Source organism: Abramis brama (assembly GCF_963993115.1).
Source record: "Abramis brama genome assembly, chromosome: 24".
Taxonomy (NCBI): Eukaryota; Metazoa; Chordata; class Actinopteri; order Cypriniformes; family Leuciscidae; genus Abramis; species Abramis brama.
Window position 1 is genome coordinate 21882366 of NC_139986.1, and position 17778 is coordinate 21900143.

Consider the following 17778-nt stretch of genomic DNA (forward strand, 5'->3'; position numbering starts at 1 on the left):
GAGGATGATCTCCAAGTTAAGTTGGCCCTTAAACCAGGGTCACTTCTCTGTGACTGTTACCAGAGTATAACACAAACTCATAAAAGCTGTCATCAAGTTTGAAATTGTATACTAATGAGGTTCCAACTACCTTTCATAACTCAAAAATGAAAAACTAAGACAATATGTCATGGGACTGAAATTTGGCAAAAAAAAAATAAAAAAATTATGAGGCACAATGGTGACAACCAATCCAGATCTGCAACTGCTAGGCCACCCTAGGCAAATATAAACTGTTGCCAACTTACCACACGATACATTTATCTTTCAAGCTCATTGAATATGGATTCTTGAAAATGTGAAAAGGGGGTGTCATGGAAAAAAAAAACTGAATAAGTAGGACTCAGGAGACAGAGGAGCAGTATGACTAGGAAGGAAGAAGGGAGGCAAAGATTTGGCTTGGTTATATGCCAGCCATACACACATTTGTCTGATCTCCACATAGTATGAGCATTACAGAGAAAGACCAGTAGAGTGAAGCCATTAGCACTCATAAAAGTCAGCTTGTGTTTGGCACACTGACACACGAATACACGTTGACCGCATTCAAAGCTCAACCATTCAATCCAGTTACCAATATATATTACAACTTTACAAACAATACTAAATTTTTTACTAATTAAATTAATACATAAATCAAACAGCTCATTTAATATTAGTCTTAGAATTTCAACACTTTATGAAAGTTAAGCACCTCTTTACTGAATACATGCTGACTAAAATGCTGATCCTGATTAATTCCGTTATCAGCAGTGCCATCTCCTGGCCCAAAAAAAGAGAAGAATTTTCTGGAAGTTGACCGTTTGTGATTGATGTCCATTGCGCACCAATCAGTGAAGGAAATGGCCCGCAAACAACCAATCAGGTATCCGATTTCCTTGACCTCACTAGACACGCCCACAAACTTAGTGCGGAAGAGGGTGAATTTGAACCGGGTATGTGTGTCTCATATCTCTCGCTCTTAACCCATCACTGTGTCATTTACTATCTTTATGGTGCTCTATATTTCTTTTGAAGCGCAATGCTTTATTTATTCATTTTTATTTTAACCATAAACGGTCGTTTATCTGTACTCGAGTTTTCTGTTGCTGCTAATGTTTTGTCAGGCTCGCTTCAAAACAAAACCTCTCAACGTGCTTTTGCTAATTTTTAAATTGTTTAACGTTAACTTACTCACGAACAAAATCTTAAGCATGTTACTCCTTGAATGCAAATTCAACGTATCCTTCTTTGATAAGGGTCAGATATAAGAATAGTCCTCTTTAGCCTGTGCAGATACTGTGTTTCCAGGACTTCATTCCCCCTGAACAACAATAGATGCTTAGCTTCAGTTCCGGACAGACACGCTGTAGTATTATGCAGAAAGTATGCTCTGTCATAGTATTGAAAAGAACTAAAATGCATTAACCCATGCATTCTATTTAATTTGTATATGTACTTAATATACTAATAATATATAACAATGAAGGTAATAACTGTCTTGATGAATACAGTTTGAAGCCAATTATTTTATGAACAGTATTTTATGTCCCTCGCAAGTTCTCGTTAATGTGAAAACATGTTATTATTATTATTCCAATGCAAAAATAATGATACTTATTTTTTTATTTTATATTATAATGTTGAGATTTTATACAGTTCAGCTGTTTTTAATGAGTCTGGGCAGGATTGATATATGTATTGCTGTTGCAGTATTGGGATGTGGTGAGGGAAATTAGCATAATTGCCATAAAATAATTGCTTTTCAAGAAAAAAAAAAATAAATTGGTCAAATTTGTAGCAAACATTTATTATTATTTATTTTAGATTGGGAACATACATTTGGTTAAATGTATTATGCACATTATTGCATTTATATTGATGTTAAAAACATTAATTTGGTGTGCAATGTAAGGGAAAGCTGTGGACATGAAATCAAAATTAAGGTGACTTGTAACTTTTATAATGCAGCAAGTCTTTGTTTTGGCTCACTAAACTACAATGAAAACATGCTTTTTTACCCTCTGCTTGATTTAAAGACGCACATGCCATTTGCATCATGAACTAAGAAAGTTACTAATGGACTTAATTGTTTGTCTTTGAATGTAGAATCATGGCAGAGACGGACGAGGCCGACGTTCAAACAAAGAAAAGCAAAACCCTCATCGTACGGCATCTGCCCAGAGAACTCAACAGAGATGAGAAAGAGGATCTTCTGAAATATTTTGGTGCCTCCTCCGTAAGAGTGCTGTCAGAGAAGGGACCACTAGTAAGTCGTAAGATTTGGAAGTACAAAAGTTGCAAATTGCTGTGGGTGAATGATGCAATAAATACAGCTGACCTGATTGTGTTGTCGTCTGCAGAAGCATATGGCATTTGCAACTTTCAGCAGTCAGACCTCAGCCTCTAAGGTAAAATTAAAATACACTTGCTCCTCTTGTGGTTTAAGAGATGGCTTCGACATGTTAGTAATCCAAATTGCTTTTCTCCACCCACAGGCGCTAAACAGACTTCATCAGCTGAGAATCCTTGGTCACACACTAGTGGTTGAGTTTGCTAAAGATCAAGAAAATGTCAGTGTTTTGAAAGACCCACCTGTGTCTAACAGGTAAATGGCAAAATCAATCATAACAATAGACTTTCAGCTATTCATATTCCTTCCCTTCTCTAATACACACTGTTTAAACATGTCTCTGATTGGCTAACTGTCCATTTCTATATTTTATCATTACTGTGTTTATGGATGTTTCTTCAAATATGGGCACTTTTATGTGACGGGGGTTGATTCAAACAAGCATATTTAATTTAGTTGTATATAGTTTACATTAAAACTCTCTTGGAATTTATCTGTTCATGTTTTAAATAATTTATTTGGCTACTTTTCAAATGCCTTTTTTGAATAGATTTGCTTGATCCTTGACTCAATTGACTTACATATTTTAAAAACATTGATAATATTCACAAAGATTATATACATTGTTTACAAAACTACACAGCATTTCATTTCTGACCAACAATTTTGCCAATATAGTTTTATTAAAATTTGTGACAAAATTGTCAGTTTATTTGATGTAAAATGAGAATTGTACTGTGTGAAGAAAAAATTGAGGTAAATATAGGTTAAAAACAAATATTTTTGTTGTGTCATTTCTAATCAATCTTTTTTTTTATGCCAAAAAATAGTGAAAATATTTATAGGATCTAAGAATACATAAAATTATAGCTATGAAATTAGCCTTAGCAAGACATAGTAGTCTATTTTATTTATAAAATGTTAAAAATATAATTTACAACACATAGCCTAATCATATTAAACACAATTCATAATTAGAAATGATGTGGAAATTTTCATGTTTCAGGAAAAATGACAATTTTCCCATAATGCATGTACATACACTGCTGAACATCGTTAGTAGACAAGTTAAACTAGTTTTTATGACAAATATGACAAGGTAGTTTATTTTCTACAAGTTCACATGACCAAAAATTGTCCATATTTGAAGAAACACCCTTACATTCAGTGTTGGGGAAAAGTCCAATACATCACAATATTTCATTACTCCCTAAAAAAGTAAATAATTGTGTTACTTTTTATACTTTAGCATGACTTTTTCCTCACCTGGGCTGGGCTTGCTTGTTTGTTTTGTAATAATAATAATAAAAACTAAAACTTATATTTTCAGCAAATCTGACTGAAGGAAATGCAAATTCACGCCTGACAAACCTTTCGGCTGTGCTACCATTCTGGGTTGCAGAAAAATAGGAAAAACAAAAAAATAAAACACAAATGTGATGTTTATCTAAAGCCATTTTTGCTGATTGGTATGCTTGAATTGGATCATTGAATGTCAGCAGCAAAAACATTGATTCATTAAGTGAGATTAAATGCATAAAGTATAGTTGTGTTATTTACATTAAATTATTGCAGGTTTGCGTATTCGGATTTTGCATTTCACTGTTTTTATTCATTTTGAGGAATACTGAATCTGTTTTTATGCAAATGAGATGCATAGAGATAAATACATGCTCACATTTAGTAGATCTATAATTGTGTTCACACAGTGTTCACTTCATGTTCACACAGTGCACACAACACCTCTGCACTTACTTCAATTTCTCTTAACATGGGGACAGGAGAGGTGTCAGTCAATAAATGGGAAAACAAAGTAACTTATTTGTTATTTGTTAAGTTACTTATTTGAAAAAGTGATTCAGATATTTTGTTGTAAATGTAAAAGTAGTGTTACTTCACTAGTTACTTAAAACAATCTGATTTTGTAACTTGCGTTACTTGTAATGCCTTATCCCCAACACTGCTTATATTTATAATAAAACGCCCCCCATAATAGTTTTCCTTCTGTTGCAGTGGTGCTGGTGCTAAAGCTGAAAAGGGGAAGAAAGAAAAACAACAACAACAACAACAACACAATGTTCCTATGATTGACAACAGCATTGCTCCCAGTCTGGGGTAGGTGTACACATACGTCTGTGTTTGTTTGATCAGCACATTGACTTCCTCTCGCATTCGCAATCTCACTGTGTCACTGTGTTTATGATGTCACTGGAGATATGAGACAGGCTAATGCTCTCGGCTGACATCCCGTACCTGGTGTCAGTAGTTCAGGCCCTGGTAATCCTGTAGGAAGTGCCCATAGCGAATAGAGAAAGAGGGAGAGAGGAAGTTGGCGAGTGGTTGTCACCATCCGTCTCATGTCCAATTACAGGCCCATGTCTCAGAGTGTGTTTTGCGGTGACAGCCCGTCTGCTCTTGCCATGTGGTGGCACCAGGTGGCCTTTGATAAAGAGACCGTGGGCTAAGATATAATTTTGCACAAGGAGCCCGCACTTCACCCTCACTTAACGAGCGGAGCTGTGACAGATTTTTATTTATTTAATTCCACCAGAGCAGCTCGTGCACAGACCAGGGTGGCTTGAAAAGCGTGTTTTTCAGTGCTGTGATGCTCTGAATGAGGTGCAGACCGTTTCCATGATAGAACATGCAATCAAATTCAACTTGAAAGAGTCTTGACATTCAAAGCATTTGGCTTGCGAGGGAAAGTCCATTACAAAGTTGGATCTTGGAGTTGGAGTTGTGGGTAGCACTTTCTTTTCACAGTATCCATGTTACTTTTTACATTTTAAACAGCTAAATATGCTTTTTTAAAATTATGATGTATATGTGTTTGTAATAAATATACAGTATATAAGTGTGTGTGTGTTATGTGTATGTATATATCTGTGAGATATATATATATATATATATATATATATATATATATATATATATATATATATATATACATACACACACACACACACACACACATACATACACACATATATATATATATATATATATATATACACACACACACACACAGATGAGCCAAAACATTATGACCACCTGCCTAATATGCTGTTGGTCCTCTGCGTGCTGCCAAAACAGCGCTGAGCCATGGACTCTACAAGACCCAAGAACGTGTTCTGTGGTATCTGGCACCAAGACGTTAGCAGCAAATTCTTCAAGTCCAGTAGGTTGCAAGCTGGAGCTGCTGTGGATTGAACTTGTTGGTCCAGCACATCCCACAGATGCTCAAGTGGATTGAGATCTGGGGAATTTGGGGGCCAAGGCAACACCTTGAACTCTTCATCATGTTCCTCAAACCATTCCTGAACAATGTGTGCAGTGTGGCAGGGTGCATTATCCTGCTGAAAGAGGCCACTTCCACCAGGGACCACCATTGTCATGAAGGGGTGTACCTGGTCTACAACAATGTTTAAGTAGGTGGCACGTGTCAAATTTATGTCCACATGAATGGCCGTACCCAGGGTTTCAGATCATCAGATCATCACACTCCCTCCACCGGCTTGTCGTCGTTATACAGTGCATCCTGGTGCCATCACTTCCCCAGGTAAACCGTGCTCATGTACATGGCCGTCCACTTTATGTAAAAGAAAGCGGTTCAGGCGACCTTCTTCCACTGCTCCAAGGTCCATTTAAGACCCTTATGTGTCCATTTGTAGGGTATTTCGAAGGTGGACAGGGGTCATCATAGGCACATAGGATTGGTCTACGGCTACGCAGCAGAGTGTGATGCACTGTGTGTTGTGACACATTCCTCCCATAACCATCACTAAAATTTTGTGTGACTTCTGCCACAGTAGACCTTCTGTTGACTCGGACCAGACATGACAGCCTTCGTTGCCCTCGTGCATCAATGAGCCATGGGCGTCCAACACACTGTTGCCGGTTTGGGGTTTGTCCCTCCTTTGTCCCTCCTTTGTCCCTCCTCAGACCACTGTTGGTAAATTCTCACCACTGCTGACCAGGAGCAACCCACAGGCCTTGCTGTTTCACAGATACTCTGACCCAGTTGCCTTGCCATAACAATTTGGCCCTTGTCAAGAGATGATCAACGATATTTGCTTCACCTGTGACTGGTCATAATGTTTTGGCTCATCAGTGTTTGTTTTATATGCGTGTATATTAGGGCTGTGACAATAACGCGTTAATTTCGATGAATTAATCTGAAAAAAAATAACGCAGATTAATCCATTCCGTATTGACCTTTGAACCTGGAGCCGTTCTAGCCACCATTCGACTGTAAAATGAAGGAGGGAGACGAGAACGCGCTGGCGCTGCCTGGATCATTGATTGGAACATTTATTTATCAAAAAACAGCCGGCATTTCAACGTTGATTCACCAGTGAACGTAAGGGACCAAGGTCGAATCAATGTTGGATTATGTTTTGATTGTGCAAAACGAATCAACGTTGAAATCGTGGGTCTAAGTCTAAAAATACTTTCTAAATACTTTCGAGTCCCGGCCCTAGTGTGTATATATATATATATATATATATATATATATATATATATATATATATATATTTATATCTAATAGCAGACACTTAAATTCTCATTGTTATTATTATTATTATTAATGTCAAACTTATTAATAAATAATAATAATCATAATGGAATTAGGTATTTGTTTTAATTGTAATTATTACAAATATTATAATTAAATATCTTGCTAAAATCTTACTGGTCTCATACTGGCAAGGATCATTAAACTAGTTTAATGGCGACTTTATGAGATTTGAACACATTAAAAGCTTAATTTTATATTACCAGCAAAATCATTATGAATATTTTAAATATTGCCTACCCTAAATTAAGTACTATAGTAATAATATTCAGTATTGGTACAAACTTACTTAGAGTGTGTAAATTCTTACAGAATTGACGTAACCTGATTGTAATCATAAAAATAATAAAATACAAAATGTAGTTATAAAATGTTGGCCACAAAAATAAATAAATAAATAGTTACTTTTTGTTTGTAACTTGTAGCTGTAACTGTAGCTAACTAAGGGTAGCTGCTCACCCATTCCTGAATGCAGGCGTGGGCATTTACCAAACACAGCCAAATATTTGTACCTTGTTCTTATATTTATGCTTCACCATTATGTTCATGGATTTTGTCATGGGTAGCATTCCTGGAACGACTTCCAATTTTTCATGTATGCTTTTTTTTCTTTCCTCTCACAGGTTGAAATTTCAAACAAATCCAACGCTGAAATATTTATACCCTCCTCCTTCGAGTGGAATTTTGACAAACATTTCACACACACTTTTGAGCGTACCCAAGTTCTACGTTCAAGTGAGTAGAGGCAACAAAGTATTTTTTCCCCCTGTCTTTTTCTGTTGTTTTATTTATCAGTTCATGTTGGGAATGTGTAAACAAGCACATCTATATGATTACCTCTTGCGTACCAGCATCTCTCTCCCTCTGTCAGGTTTTTAGTTCATATCAGGTCAAAAAGACAGGAAAACGTTCACACAGCTCTCAGAGTGGCACTAATGTGATTTCTTTGAATCAAGCCCAGTCCCTAAAACATCAAACCACAATATTTGGAGGGAATTATTCTGATGGTATTAATATCACACTCATGTGGGAGGGATGAGTGATGTATTTAACATTTTCCCTTAAGCTACACCACTTTGTGAAACAGCATGATATAATCTGGCCTGCCTTTTGGTGGCGCTAGCTTTCTTCTAACAGGCTGGTGTTTTAATCACATTAAATCTGTTGCTCAGAGCTCCGTTTTAGAGCCATCACTGAGCCTAAATATATTCCAATGCAGCAATCTGGGTTACATATGGAGCCAGGGTCACAATTAATGTTTGTGCCCAAGAAATATGCAGCACCAGGTGTGTGAATACAACACACACACACACACACACACACACACACACACACTCCTTTCTTCATCAGATGAACATGTTCCTGCACAGGTTCTTCACTTGATGAATAAGATGAACCTCCCCAGCCCATTCGGCCCGGTGACGCCTCGTCCGCCAATGGTGAGTTGGTATATGCGCTTCTGTGAATGTTTATCTTATCTTAAATTGAAGTCTGAATTCAAAGTGATGCTTTGCGTTTCACTGAATCCCATCAATATAAGTGCTATGCTAATATTGATGAGCTACACAAAGATGTAACCCACTCATCTGCACCGTTTCAGTTTGAGATGCCCCCAGGCCCACTGCCGCCCATGCCCCCACCCTTCCCCCCACAGAACCCTCCTCTGCCGGAGCACGAGGAGGGGGCGTCAGGCAGTGAAGAAGAATCTGAGTATGAGAGTGGAGATGAGGAAGATAAAGAGAGGTAGCTGGCTTTCCATCTTTCTATTTTATTTACACGTTGTTTAAGTAGTTTGACATTATTAGTAGATGCGTGCAATCAAAATAATGTCTGAAGCGCAGTGTATGCAAGCAAGTTGTGTTCTGAAATGTATCCGAACTGAATTCAAAAATCAGTAGTAAAGTATGTTGAATGTGTCAAATAGCTATAGAGTTAGTTAAAGTTAAAGGTGCAGTAAGCGATTTCTGAGAAACGCTGTTGAAAGTGGATTGAACCAAGCACTGCACTACATCACACAGCCAATCAGCAGTAGGGGGCCTATACACTCATGATGGGGGAGGGGAGAGAGAGAGAGAGCAAGAGTGAGATTTAAAGAAGGGAGGGTGTGTTTGTTTGGGTTCATTTCAAATATCAACAGTGTTTCTCAGAAACTGTGAACATGTTAATAGCAAACCTGTATGATTTTTTTCAGCAAGGATGCATTCAGTTGATCAAAATTTTAAGCAGCACAACTGTTTTTAACAGTGATAATAATAACAAATGTTTCCTGAGCAGAAAATCATGATTTCTGAATGATTTCTGAAGGATCATGTGACACTTAAGACTAGTAACATCAAGTACATCAGACATCAGACAAGTAATGATGCTGAAAATTAAGCTTTATCACATGAATAAATTACATTTTAAAACATATTAAAAAAGAAAACAGTTATTTTAAATTGTAGCATTTCCACACTATTACTCGTTTTACTATGAGACTTCTTTCAAAAACATTTAAAAATCATACTGACCCTAAACTTTTGAACAGTATTATTCCATGATACAATTTATAATTTAACCAGAGTCCTAAATGTAAAAATATGAGAAATGAGCATGTACAATTAAATGTTCAATATCAAAATATCAACAAATAATAATAAACAAATCATTTTCTGGCCTTAATGGGCATTTTCCCTGCTGACAGACAGATTACTAACAAATATTGTGCTTGCTACATGTCTAAAATCTAAATGCCTAAAAATAAATGTGATATTTTTGACTATGCATCATCAGCATTGGCATGTTTTCTCATGACAGATTGTCAGCCTCCAGAATTGTAGCAGCTAAAAGCTGCAGCGTGTTCAGTTTGTTTGTTTCATTGCCGTATTTTGCGTTGCTTTCAAAAGCCATACATGTTTAATAGCTTCACACTTCTTCTCCCTGCGTTCCACAAAGGATGATCAGACTGATGGGCCTTGTTAACCAGCCATGCAAAAGACCGCTGAGAACAAAGACTTCTTCCAAGAGAAAGAAACCCAAACTAAAAGACTTCCTGTTTATTCCCAAACCAGATTCCCACGGGTAAACTGTCAGCTACATTTCACTCAACCATAAGCTTCTTTATAATTAAGTAAAATTAAGCAACGCCTTATAGTTTCAAAAGACCACCTTATAATACAAAGAGGTTTGCTGAAAGCTCAATGTTGTATCTCTCAGATCCTCAGGCCCAGCCCTGCAGCCAGCAGACGTGTTCGAGCAACCTCAGACCCTTGGACAGAAGAAAATTGAGTTCCATATATCGGCTGAGATGTCCACCATCCTCGAAGGGGCTGGACAGAATCAAGAGAGGCAATTCACAGATGCGACTGAAGGTAAGGCTGCAGGTCCCCCGCCACTCCTTCTATCCCATCATTCATTTATCTATCCGCCTGCATCACCGAATGCGCCCCAGGTTCACCCATCCATCCTGAGCGGACCTGCTCAATTAACACAGCAATTAGCCCTGAGAATAGTGACTCAGCTGGAGAGAAGATTTAATGTATCGGGCTGTCAGCAGACCGAGCTGCTCTCACCATGAGGCGCCGAGACCCTCCCCTGTGTCAGGATAACCCTGAAACTTTATTCGGGATAAGGCTGCACGATTCTGGAAAGAAAACTCAATAAATCGTCAAAATAGCAATATTTAGTTTTTCTGCAATATGAACAAGTATAGGAAGTTTCACCAATGACTTGAATGGCTCTATTTGGAAAGAATGATTAATTCTAGAATAATTTAGGTGATTTTGTTGGGGAGTGCATCTGCATAGAAAACAAATAAAATAAATAAATTCTTCAGAGTAAATAATTACTTTTAAGTGCGAAATCTATTTAGGGCTGAACTATTTTGAAACTTGAAAAATGTGGATGTACTTGCGTTTACTCTTTGCAAAATCTAACTCAAGCCATAAAGTTAACAGAGTAAAAAAAAAAAAAAAATCTCTTTCCACTTGAGTTTTCACAGGCCACATTCATACATAATTATTTTATTGTGATTTATTATTAAATAAATCAAAACAATTAATTATACTGTAATAGTACCATTGTACTTTAAAATAAAAAATAAATTAATAAAATGTATTTAATTTACTGTACAATTACAGTACTAGTATTTACTTCTTAATTTGTTCATTTTCAAACTGCATACCTTAAAGCTTTTAATTTGACAGGTAGCCATCAAATAAACAAATGTGCTGGCAGTTTCAGAGTGAAGGCGCTGTATGTTCATTTACAGGCATGCAGCTCACAGCGTCTCAGAACAGCTTTATTCACAGTAAATGAACCAAGCTGTTCTGAGACACTGTATCATGAACTACACGTGTGTAAATGACGTGGTTCACTCTGAACCGGTAGCATATATATATTTACTTAATTAAATCGCAGCCTGTGCAATTTGACAATCGCACTAAGCCTTATTATGATAGCAGTTTTATTTCGATATATTGTTGTGCAAACCTAATTCAGGAATCGGGAATGACGGAACTATTAAACAAAATAAAACGCACACTAAACTTTTCGGTGCGAATACATCTTCGCAATTATTTAAAGTTGGCACATGCAGACACAGCAAATAAAAGTCATCCTCTGCTCTCAAATTGAGATTCCCGGTCTTTTGTTTACTTTATCTTCCTGTTTGTTTTCCATTAATGTCTATGACCAAAAACGGAGATGAAAATCTTTCAAAGTCAAAGAGCTTTCCTAACCCTCTTTATAAAAGAAACTAGCACAGGGCTGGTAGTTATTTTCATTATACTCGCTTTCTACTGATGTTTAAATGACGAGAAACGTCAAAGAAATCCACCTCTCTGAGGGAACTTATCAGCTCTTCCTGCTCTAGTACACTTTAGATCTGTCAGACAAGTTTCCAGAGGATTTGTGTAGCCTCGCTGCTTCCCATAATTCCTCATACGCTTTTGCTTACGGCTTACTGCCAACTGCCAGGTGACATCTCCAACTGCGCTATGAAAGAACCTGAAAGGAAACCCCATGGAGCGTGACCCCCCGCAAACACACCAGTGTCACCCTCTGAGATTAATACACTCGCCTGATTTTTTCCTCTGGCTTTGGATTTTCCACTTTATCTGAATTTACGTGCCTTTTATTATTGATTACAGGTATTGATGCTGCTTTTCTGCATGACAAGAAGACAATCCTGTGCTTTCTAGTTTGTTTTGAAGAGTCAAAGTCTTGTCATTTTGATGCGTGTTGTTCACACAAGACTTCGGTGCCGCCTTTCACTTGTCATCATTGAAATCTGCAACAGGCAGCCTTTCACAAACAGATTGAAATTGAGCACCGTGACAGTTCAAAACATGCTCTAATTATGTTTATGCGACTTCTTCCTAGACACGGCAGAGAAGGAGGTTTCCGCTCAGGAAGCCTCAGAAGGGTTCGGGAAGATCTACCCAAGCGCTCAGGTCCCCAGACAGGAGGAAGAGAAGGAGGAAGATGAGGACATCCCCTCGGAGTTCATCTCTAGGAGAGAGCTAGAGAGAGGCAGACTCTCCAGAGACGGTGAAAGACTCTCAAATTGTGCACGCAAACACTCTCTTTTTTGTAGTACACTGAACATCAAATAGAATTGAGAAGCTCTACTAAAGAATTTAGCTTCGAGTGTTCACAAGGAAGATGCAGTCAGTCTTTAAAGAGGAAATTAATATTTGATAGCACACCAGGCTGTCGTCATATGACTGTTTGTATGTTTCAGATGTTTGCTAGTGATTACTGGCAGGTATTTATTTTAAGTCAGCCAGTCATTCCTTTAACGACTTTGTTTCAGATTTACTTTTCACATGACTGTGTATGTCTGTTGTATTGATTTATTTTGTTATTGATTCTTTTACATTTACAGAGATAAAGAAAATGTCTGTGTTTAAAAATTACGAACCCGGAGAACCAACCTGCAGGCTTTACGTTAAGAATATTGCAAAGCAAGTTGAAGAAAAAGTAAGTATCTGGATAATAGTCTTGGAAATATATATATATAATATATATATATATATATATATATATATATATATATATATATATATATATATATATAATACACATGTATGTATCTTAGTACTGGGTAATATGAGGTAAGTACTGAGTACTGGGTAATATGAGGTAACTACATGGGTTAAGGTTAGGTTTAGGATAGGTTCAGGGTCAGTACCTAGTCATTACCCAGTTATTGTAATAATTATAATAAGTACATTGTATGTACATGCGGAACAGGTCTGTAAAATAAAGTGCTACCGATATCACTACTCTTTATCATTACAGTATACTCCAAATATACCATATATATTTGTATTCTATATATAGCAAATTCTTAAGTTCACATACCACTTCATCAGCATGTGTCTAGAACAGCCTGACAGCTCATAATTCTCACTTTAGTACCAGATATATAACCCAGCTCAATCTTTTCCGCAGGATCTGAAGTTCATCTATGGCCGGTATATCGACATCTCCTCAGAGGAGGAGAGAAACATGTAAGCACCACTTTCTAATGCCTCAGGCCCTTGTCTGAGGCCTCAACTCCTCGAATCACTATCAAAGCCAATGAAAAGCAAACATTGTTCTCAGGAGCAATGAATAAAGGCGAGTTCTTCATGAACATGTGCTGATGTATAATCGTGCTTGTTCCTGTCAGGTTTGGTATTGTTTTGATGAGAGAGGGGAGGATGAAAGGTCAGGCATTCGTTGAACTCCCCAGCGAGAGATGCGCGGAGAAGGCCTTAAAGGAAACCAATGGATATATACTCAACGACAGACCTCTTGTGGTGGTATCCTTTGTTTTCAGCCGTTCTCTGCATTAACACTCTGACAGACATGTATAGATGAAGAGTCGTGTAGAAATCCACTTGAGCTTTTTTTTTTAGACATGCTGGAATTTATGTTTTTGTCTAGGTTCATCTAGGATTTATTATTACAAATGTTTTTCTGTCAAATAACAGTATGCCTTAACTTAAACTTTAGCACTTCGCCAGATCTGCAAAACCTAAACAGGAATCTGCTGACTCAAAGAAAGGAGGGAAAAAACACTAAACTGGTGGGTTAAGGATCACTTTGAGATCAACACTATATGCATTTATTTTTCAAGCTGTCCGTATGTTGGAGTGGGTTGGTGAAAATGTACTGAATATTTATTATTATAGCTTCTAGATTTTTAAGCTTGATTTTTTTTCTATTTGTTTAAGATGATGTTGATGTTGCATCAAATTACCTCAATCATGAGCCTACGGGAGCTCCATCTTTACTTCATATCCTTTAAAATATCCTTTAAAAGAGTTATTTAAATTGCTTGCTTTTATCAAAAAATATATAGGTAATAACTGAATTCTTCCAAATGTCAAGCAATGTTTTTCTGCCTCAGCACTGTGCTTTACCGCAAAATAAAATTCATTCATTGTCGCACATAAATCTTATTACTATTCACATATTTTCCCTTGTATTGTATTTCAGACTGCAGCTGTTGAGTCCTGTTGGGCTGAAGTTCATCATCATCTATTGTAAATTTTTTTATATTTTTTTTTAGGAACTGATTTTGTTGATATGTCTTGCAATACAGTAAAATAAAAGGAAATAATAATGCCATCTGGCATCTTCATTGAAACTGCTGCCCAATTTCAAGACCATAGCAATGTGGTTTATATATACTTTTATGTCTAATATTGTTATTAATCTGGGTTGTTTGTGCGCTCAAGGTTGCAAAAGGTTGGATCCTGATGTGTAATGGTACCAGTATTGTTTTGCACGCACAACATGTGCCTTTGAAGTGAAGGGGAATAAATTTAAAAGTCGCTATCAGTCAGCCGGCTCATCTTCCAGCAGCACAGCAACAGATGGTGCTGTCAATACAGCAGAGCTCAGACAAACACAAACAATACACAAGAAAGACTGTGACCAGGGCTGGCTCGACTCAGAAGATTAGCTGTTATTTGTTTATTGTACTTTAGACTGTAGTTCTGAGATCTAAGATTCTCAAGATGCATTGCGCCAGGATTGATTTTTGGAACTCCAATGTTTAATTGGTTTTCATTATCAATCATGTTGCTCTTGACATTGCATGAGATTTGAGATTTTCTGCTTTTAAAATATTAAACCACTGTCCATGGGATTAAAAAAATTAATAAAAAAAACTTTGTAAGTTTAAGACCAATTGAACAACAGGCATGTTCACACCAAGAACGAAATGGATGATGCATTTTGGATGATGGATGATCACACTTCTTAAGCTGCGTCTGAAAGCGCATAATCTCTTGAGTAGGTACTTATTTTGAATAAGCACGCACTTTTGCCATGTTGTTCTCATGTGATCTACCAGCATCAGTTGCGTGGCTTCACTGCCATTCACAAATCTTCTCCCGTGGCCTCATGGGACAGTAAAGTGTCCATAATATGCACACTTCAGAATCTCACCAGAAGTAGTAGTTCATCTAGGTAATTTTTGCCTACTCTTATGTGAGTATTGTGAATTCAGGTATACTACTTTTGTCTTGTACTGTTTTTTGCCTACAAAATAGTAAGTATGCGATTTCAGACACAGCCACACACTCAACCTTCGCACCTTTAATTGAGTACATTTAGTGCCCACCCCCTTTTTCAGCTGCTTTGGTTCCGGAAGTATTTTTCCATTTATTTCTCCCATAGGGATATATAAAAAAATGTTTTGGATAAAACGGATAAAAGCCATGACTGTGTACTTAAGAGAAATCATTTAGCCAAATAACATTAATTAACAACCTCATTGCACACAGTAGGTCTGTCTTTAACAGTTTTTAAGTTATCGTTAAAAATTATTATAAAATATTATAAAAATTTCCCAATTTCCCTATCGAGAATATGAATGCCGTTTTTACTTCCTGGAACCCAACTATTGCACTCTATACTATACTATATGCACTTACATACTAGAGGGGGAGGGGCTAACTACTTGTTTCCCCCATAAAATTAAATTGGTAATTATGACTTTTTATTTTGCAATTCTGACTTTTTTTCTCAGAATTGTGAGATATAAACTTGCACGAGAAAAAAAGTCTGCTGCAGAAACAAATACTAACAATACTAACAGACTCTGATGCTGGATGACAAAATCACCATACATCTACACCATACACTAGATGGTTGAGTACAAAGAGCACAAGTGCATAGTGTATAGTACGTCATTTTGAACACAGTTGATGTCTTTATCGTTATAGTTATCGTCCTTGATGAAAACATATGGAAAATTATTGTGGTGGATCATATGAAGCCCATCTGATATTCAAATACTCTTGATTGCTTCGCCTCGATGAGAATAAAAAAATCCAGTTTCTGTCTATGTCCAATGGCATTCCCAACAAGGGCCCTTTTATCACTTTTGAAATTATACCTGATAAATGTCTTGGTAATTCTCAATATTTCCATGGCAGCTGGTGCATTTGTCATCATTGAAGTCAGTGGCTGAGTATCTCACAGATGGGAACTCCTCACGGGTGGCATTGAAGTACGAGCCGCAGGTCGAGTGCCTTTTCTCCCCTCCGCCCGATGCACATGTGTGATTGATGACAACGTCTGTGTAGATCTTCACCTGCAGGAGCCGCATCGGTTCATTACCATGAGCCCACAGCACAACACTGCCTAGCAGGACACATCAAAGGACATGGCTGTGCTTTTCTACCTACAGCGGGAACGCAATGAGGCTATCAAAGGGCTTCAGAGCTCTAATACAAGGAGAACATTTTTAATGAGGTTATCTGCATTTAGATAAATATAATTTCTGCCACGGACGTGACCTAGGCAGGACAACTGGCCCATGCTCAAAAGGAAGAGGTGGCCCACCCAGGGGCGTAGTTTGTGGGGGGGACGGGGGGGAGATAACCCCCCCAATATTTAAATCTATGCATTACAACCCCCCCAATATTTATACCATGATCACAATATCAAGAGGCATTCCCAAACTTCAACCCCCCCAATGTTCAAACCAAATCTACGCCCTTGGGCCCACCCACATAAAATATGTGGAAACAAGTCCCGATTTATATATGGATTTTTCTTGGTGGTTCAATTTAGCTACAGGGATTCCCTAGGGTTTAGTCTATGGCCGGGGTATTCAAACTAGGGTCCGAGGAGATCCAGGGTGCCTTAGGGGGTTTGTGAAAAAGTTCCGAGAATAATGTAAAAAAAAAATATTATTATCATTATGGAGCATCATATTTAGGGGTCCGTGGAAATAAAAAGTATTAAAACCCCTGGTCAAGGCCATATATCATTTGGTTGGTAAATATTATTGAAAAGGACCGACACTCAAAGATATCTTCATTAGCAAGCTACTGAAGGTGGGTTTAAGTCACACTGCACACTATCCCCCGGTTTCACAGACATGGCTTAAGCCTAGCCAGACTAAAATTCATGTTTTAACAAAAAGCAACTTGCACTGACAGATCTTAAAATATGTCAGTGCTATTTTGTCTTAAGCACACCAGTAGCCTAATCTTTTTTTTTTCTTCTAAGGCACGTTTATAAAAGCTACTTAAATGTCCTAATTGAACTAAAGCCTACTCCTAGTTTAATCTAAGCCCTGTCTGAGAAACCAGGCCTATATGTATTTAAAATACATTTTAAATTTCAGAAACACTCATAGCCAAACTGAGCGCTACGATTGGCTCAATAACCTGTCACTGCCATAATGCCCGCCTATCATGTTAAAAACGTCGTATTGATTGGCTGATTACCCTATTAAAGTAATATTGCCCGCCTATCATGTTCTCTTCTTCACCCTTATTGGCATCAACACGAAAATTCCCGCGTCTCTTGCTGAAGTGAACTCAGTCAGCTCCCAGGTTCG

General features: G+C 37.4%; 1 protein-coding gene across 2 annotated transcripts; it reads left to right on the forward strand.

The window, feature by feature from the left end:
- The first annotated feature begins 928 nt into the window (after positions 1 to 928).
- On the forward strand, positions 929 to 14546 carry rnpc3 (RNA-binding region (RNP1, RRM) containing 3). 2 transcript variants are annotated; one of them, XM_084103420.1, is made up of 16 exons: positions 929 to 974; positions 2128 to 2287; positions 2382 to 2429; positions 2517 to 2626; positions 4385 to 4486; positions 7571 to 7682; positions 8318 to 8386; positions 8548 to 8690; positions 9882 to 10007; positions 10143 to 10297; positions 12309 to 12476; positions 12814 to 12908; positions 13383 to 13441; positions 13603 to 13735; positions 13929 to 14001; positions 14150 to 14546. In XM_084103420.1, the coding sequence occupies exons 2-15, from the start codon at positions 2132 to 2134 to the stop codon at positions 13995 to 13997; spliced, it is 1545 nt and encodes a 514-aa protein (XP_083959546.1). In that variant the 5' UTR covers positions 929 to 974; positions 2128 to 2131; the 3' UTR covers positions 13998 to 14001; positions 14150 to 14546. The 2 variants fall into 2 exon arrangements, with proteins under 2 accessions (XP_083959546.1, XP_083959547.1); XM_084103421.1 differs by having other exon boundaries at positions 14415 to 14546.
- The last annotated feature ends 3232 nt before the right edge of the window (positions 14547 to 17778 follow it).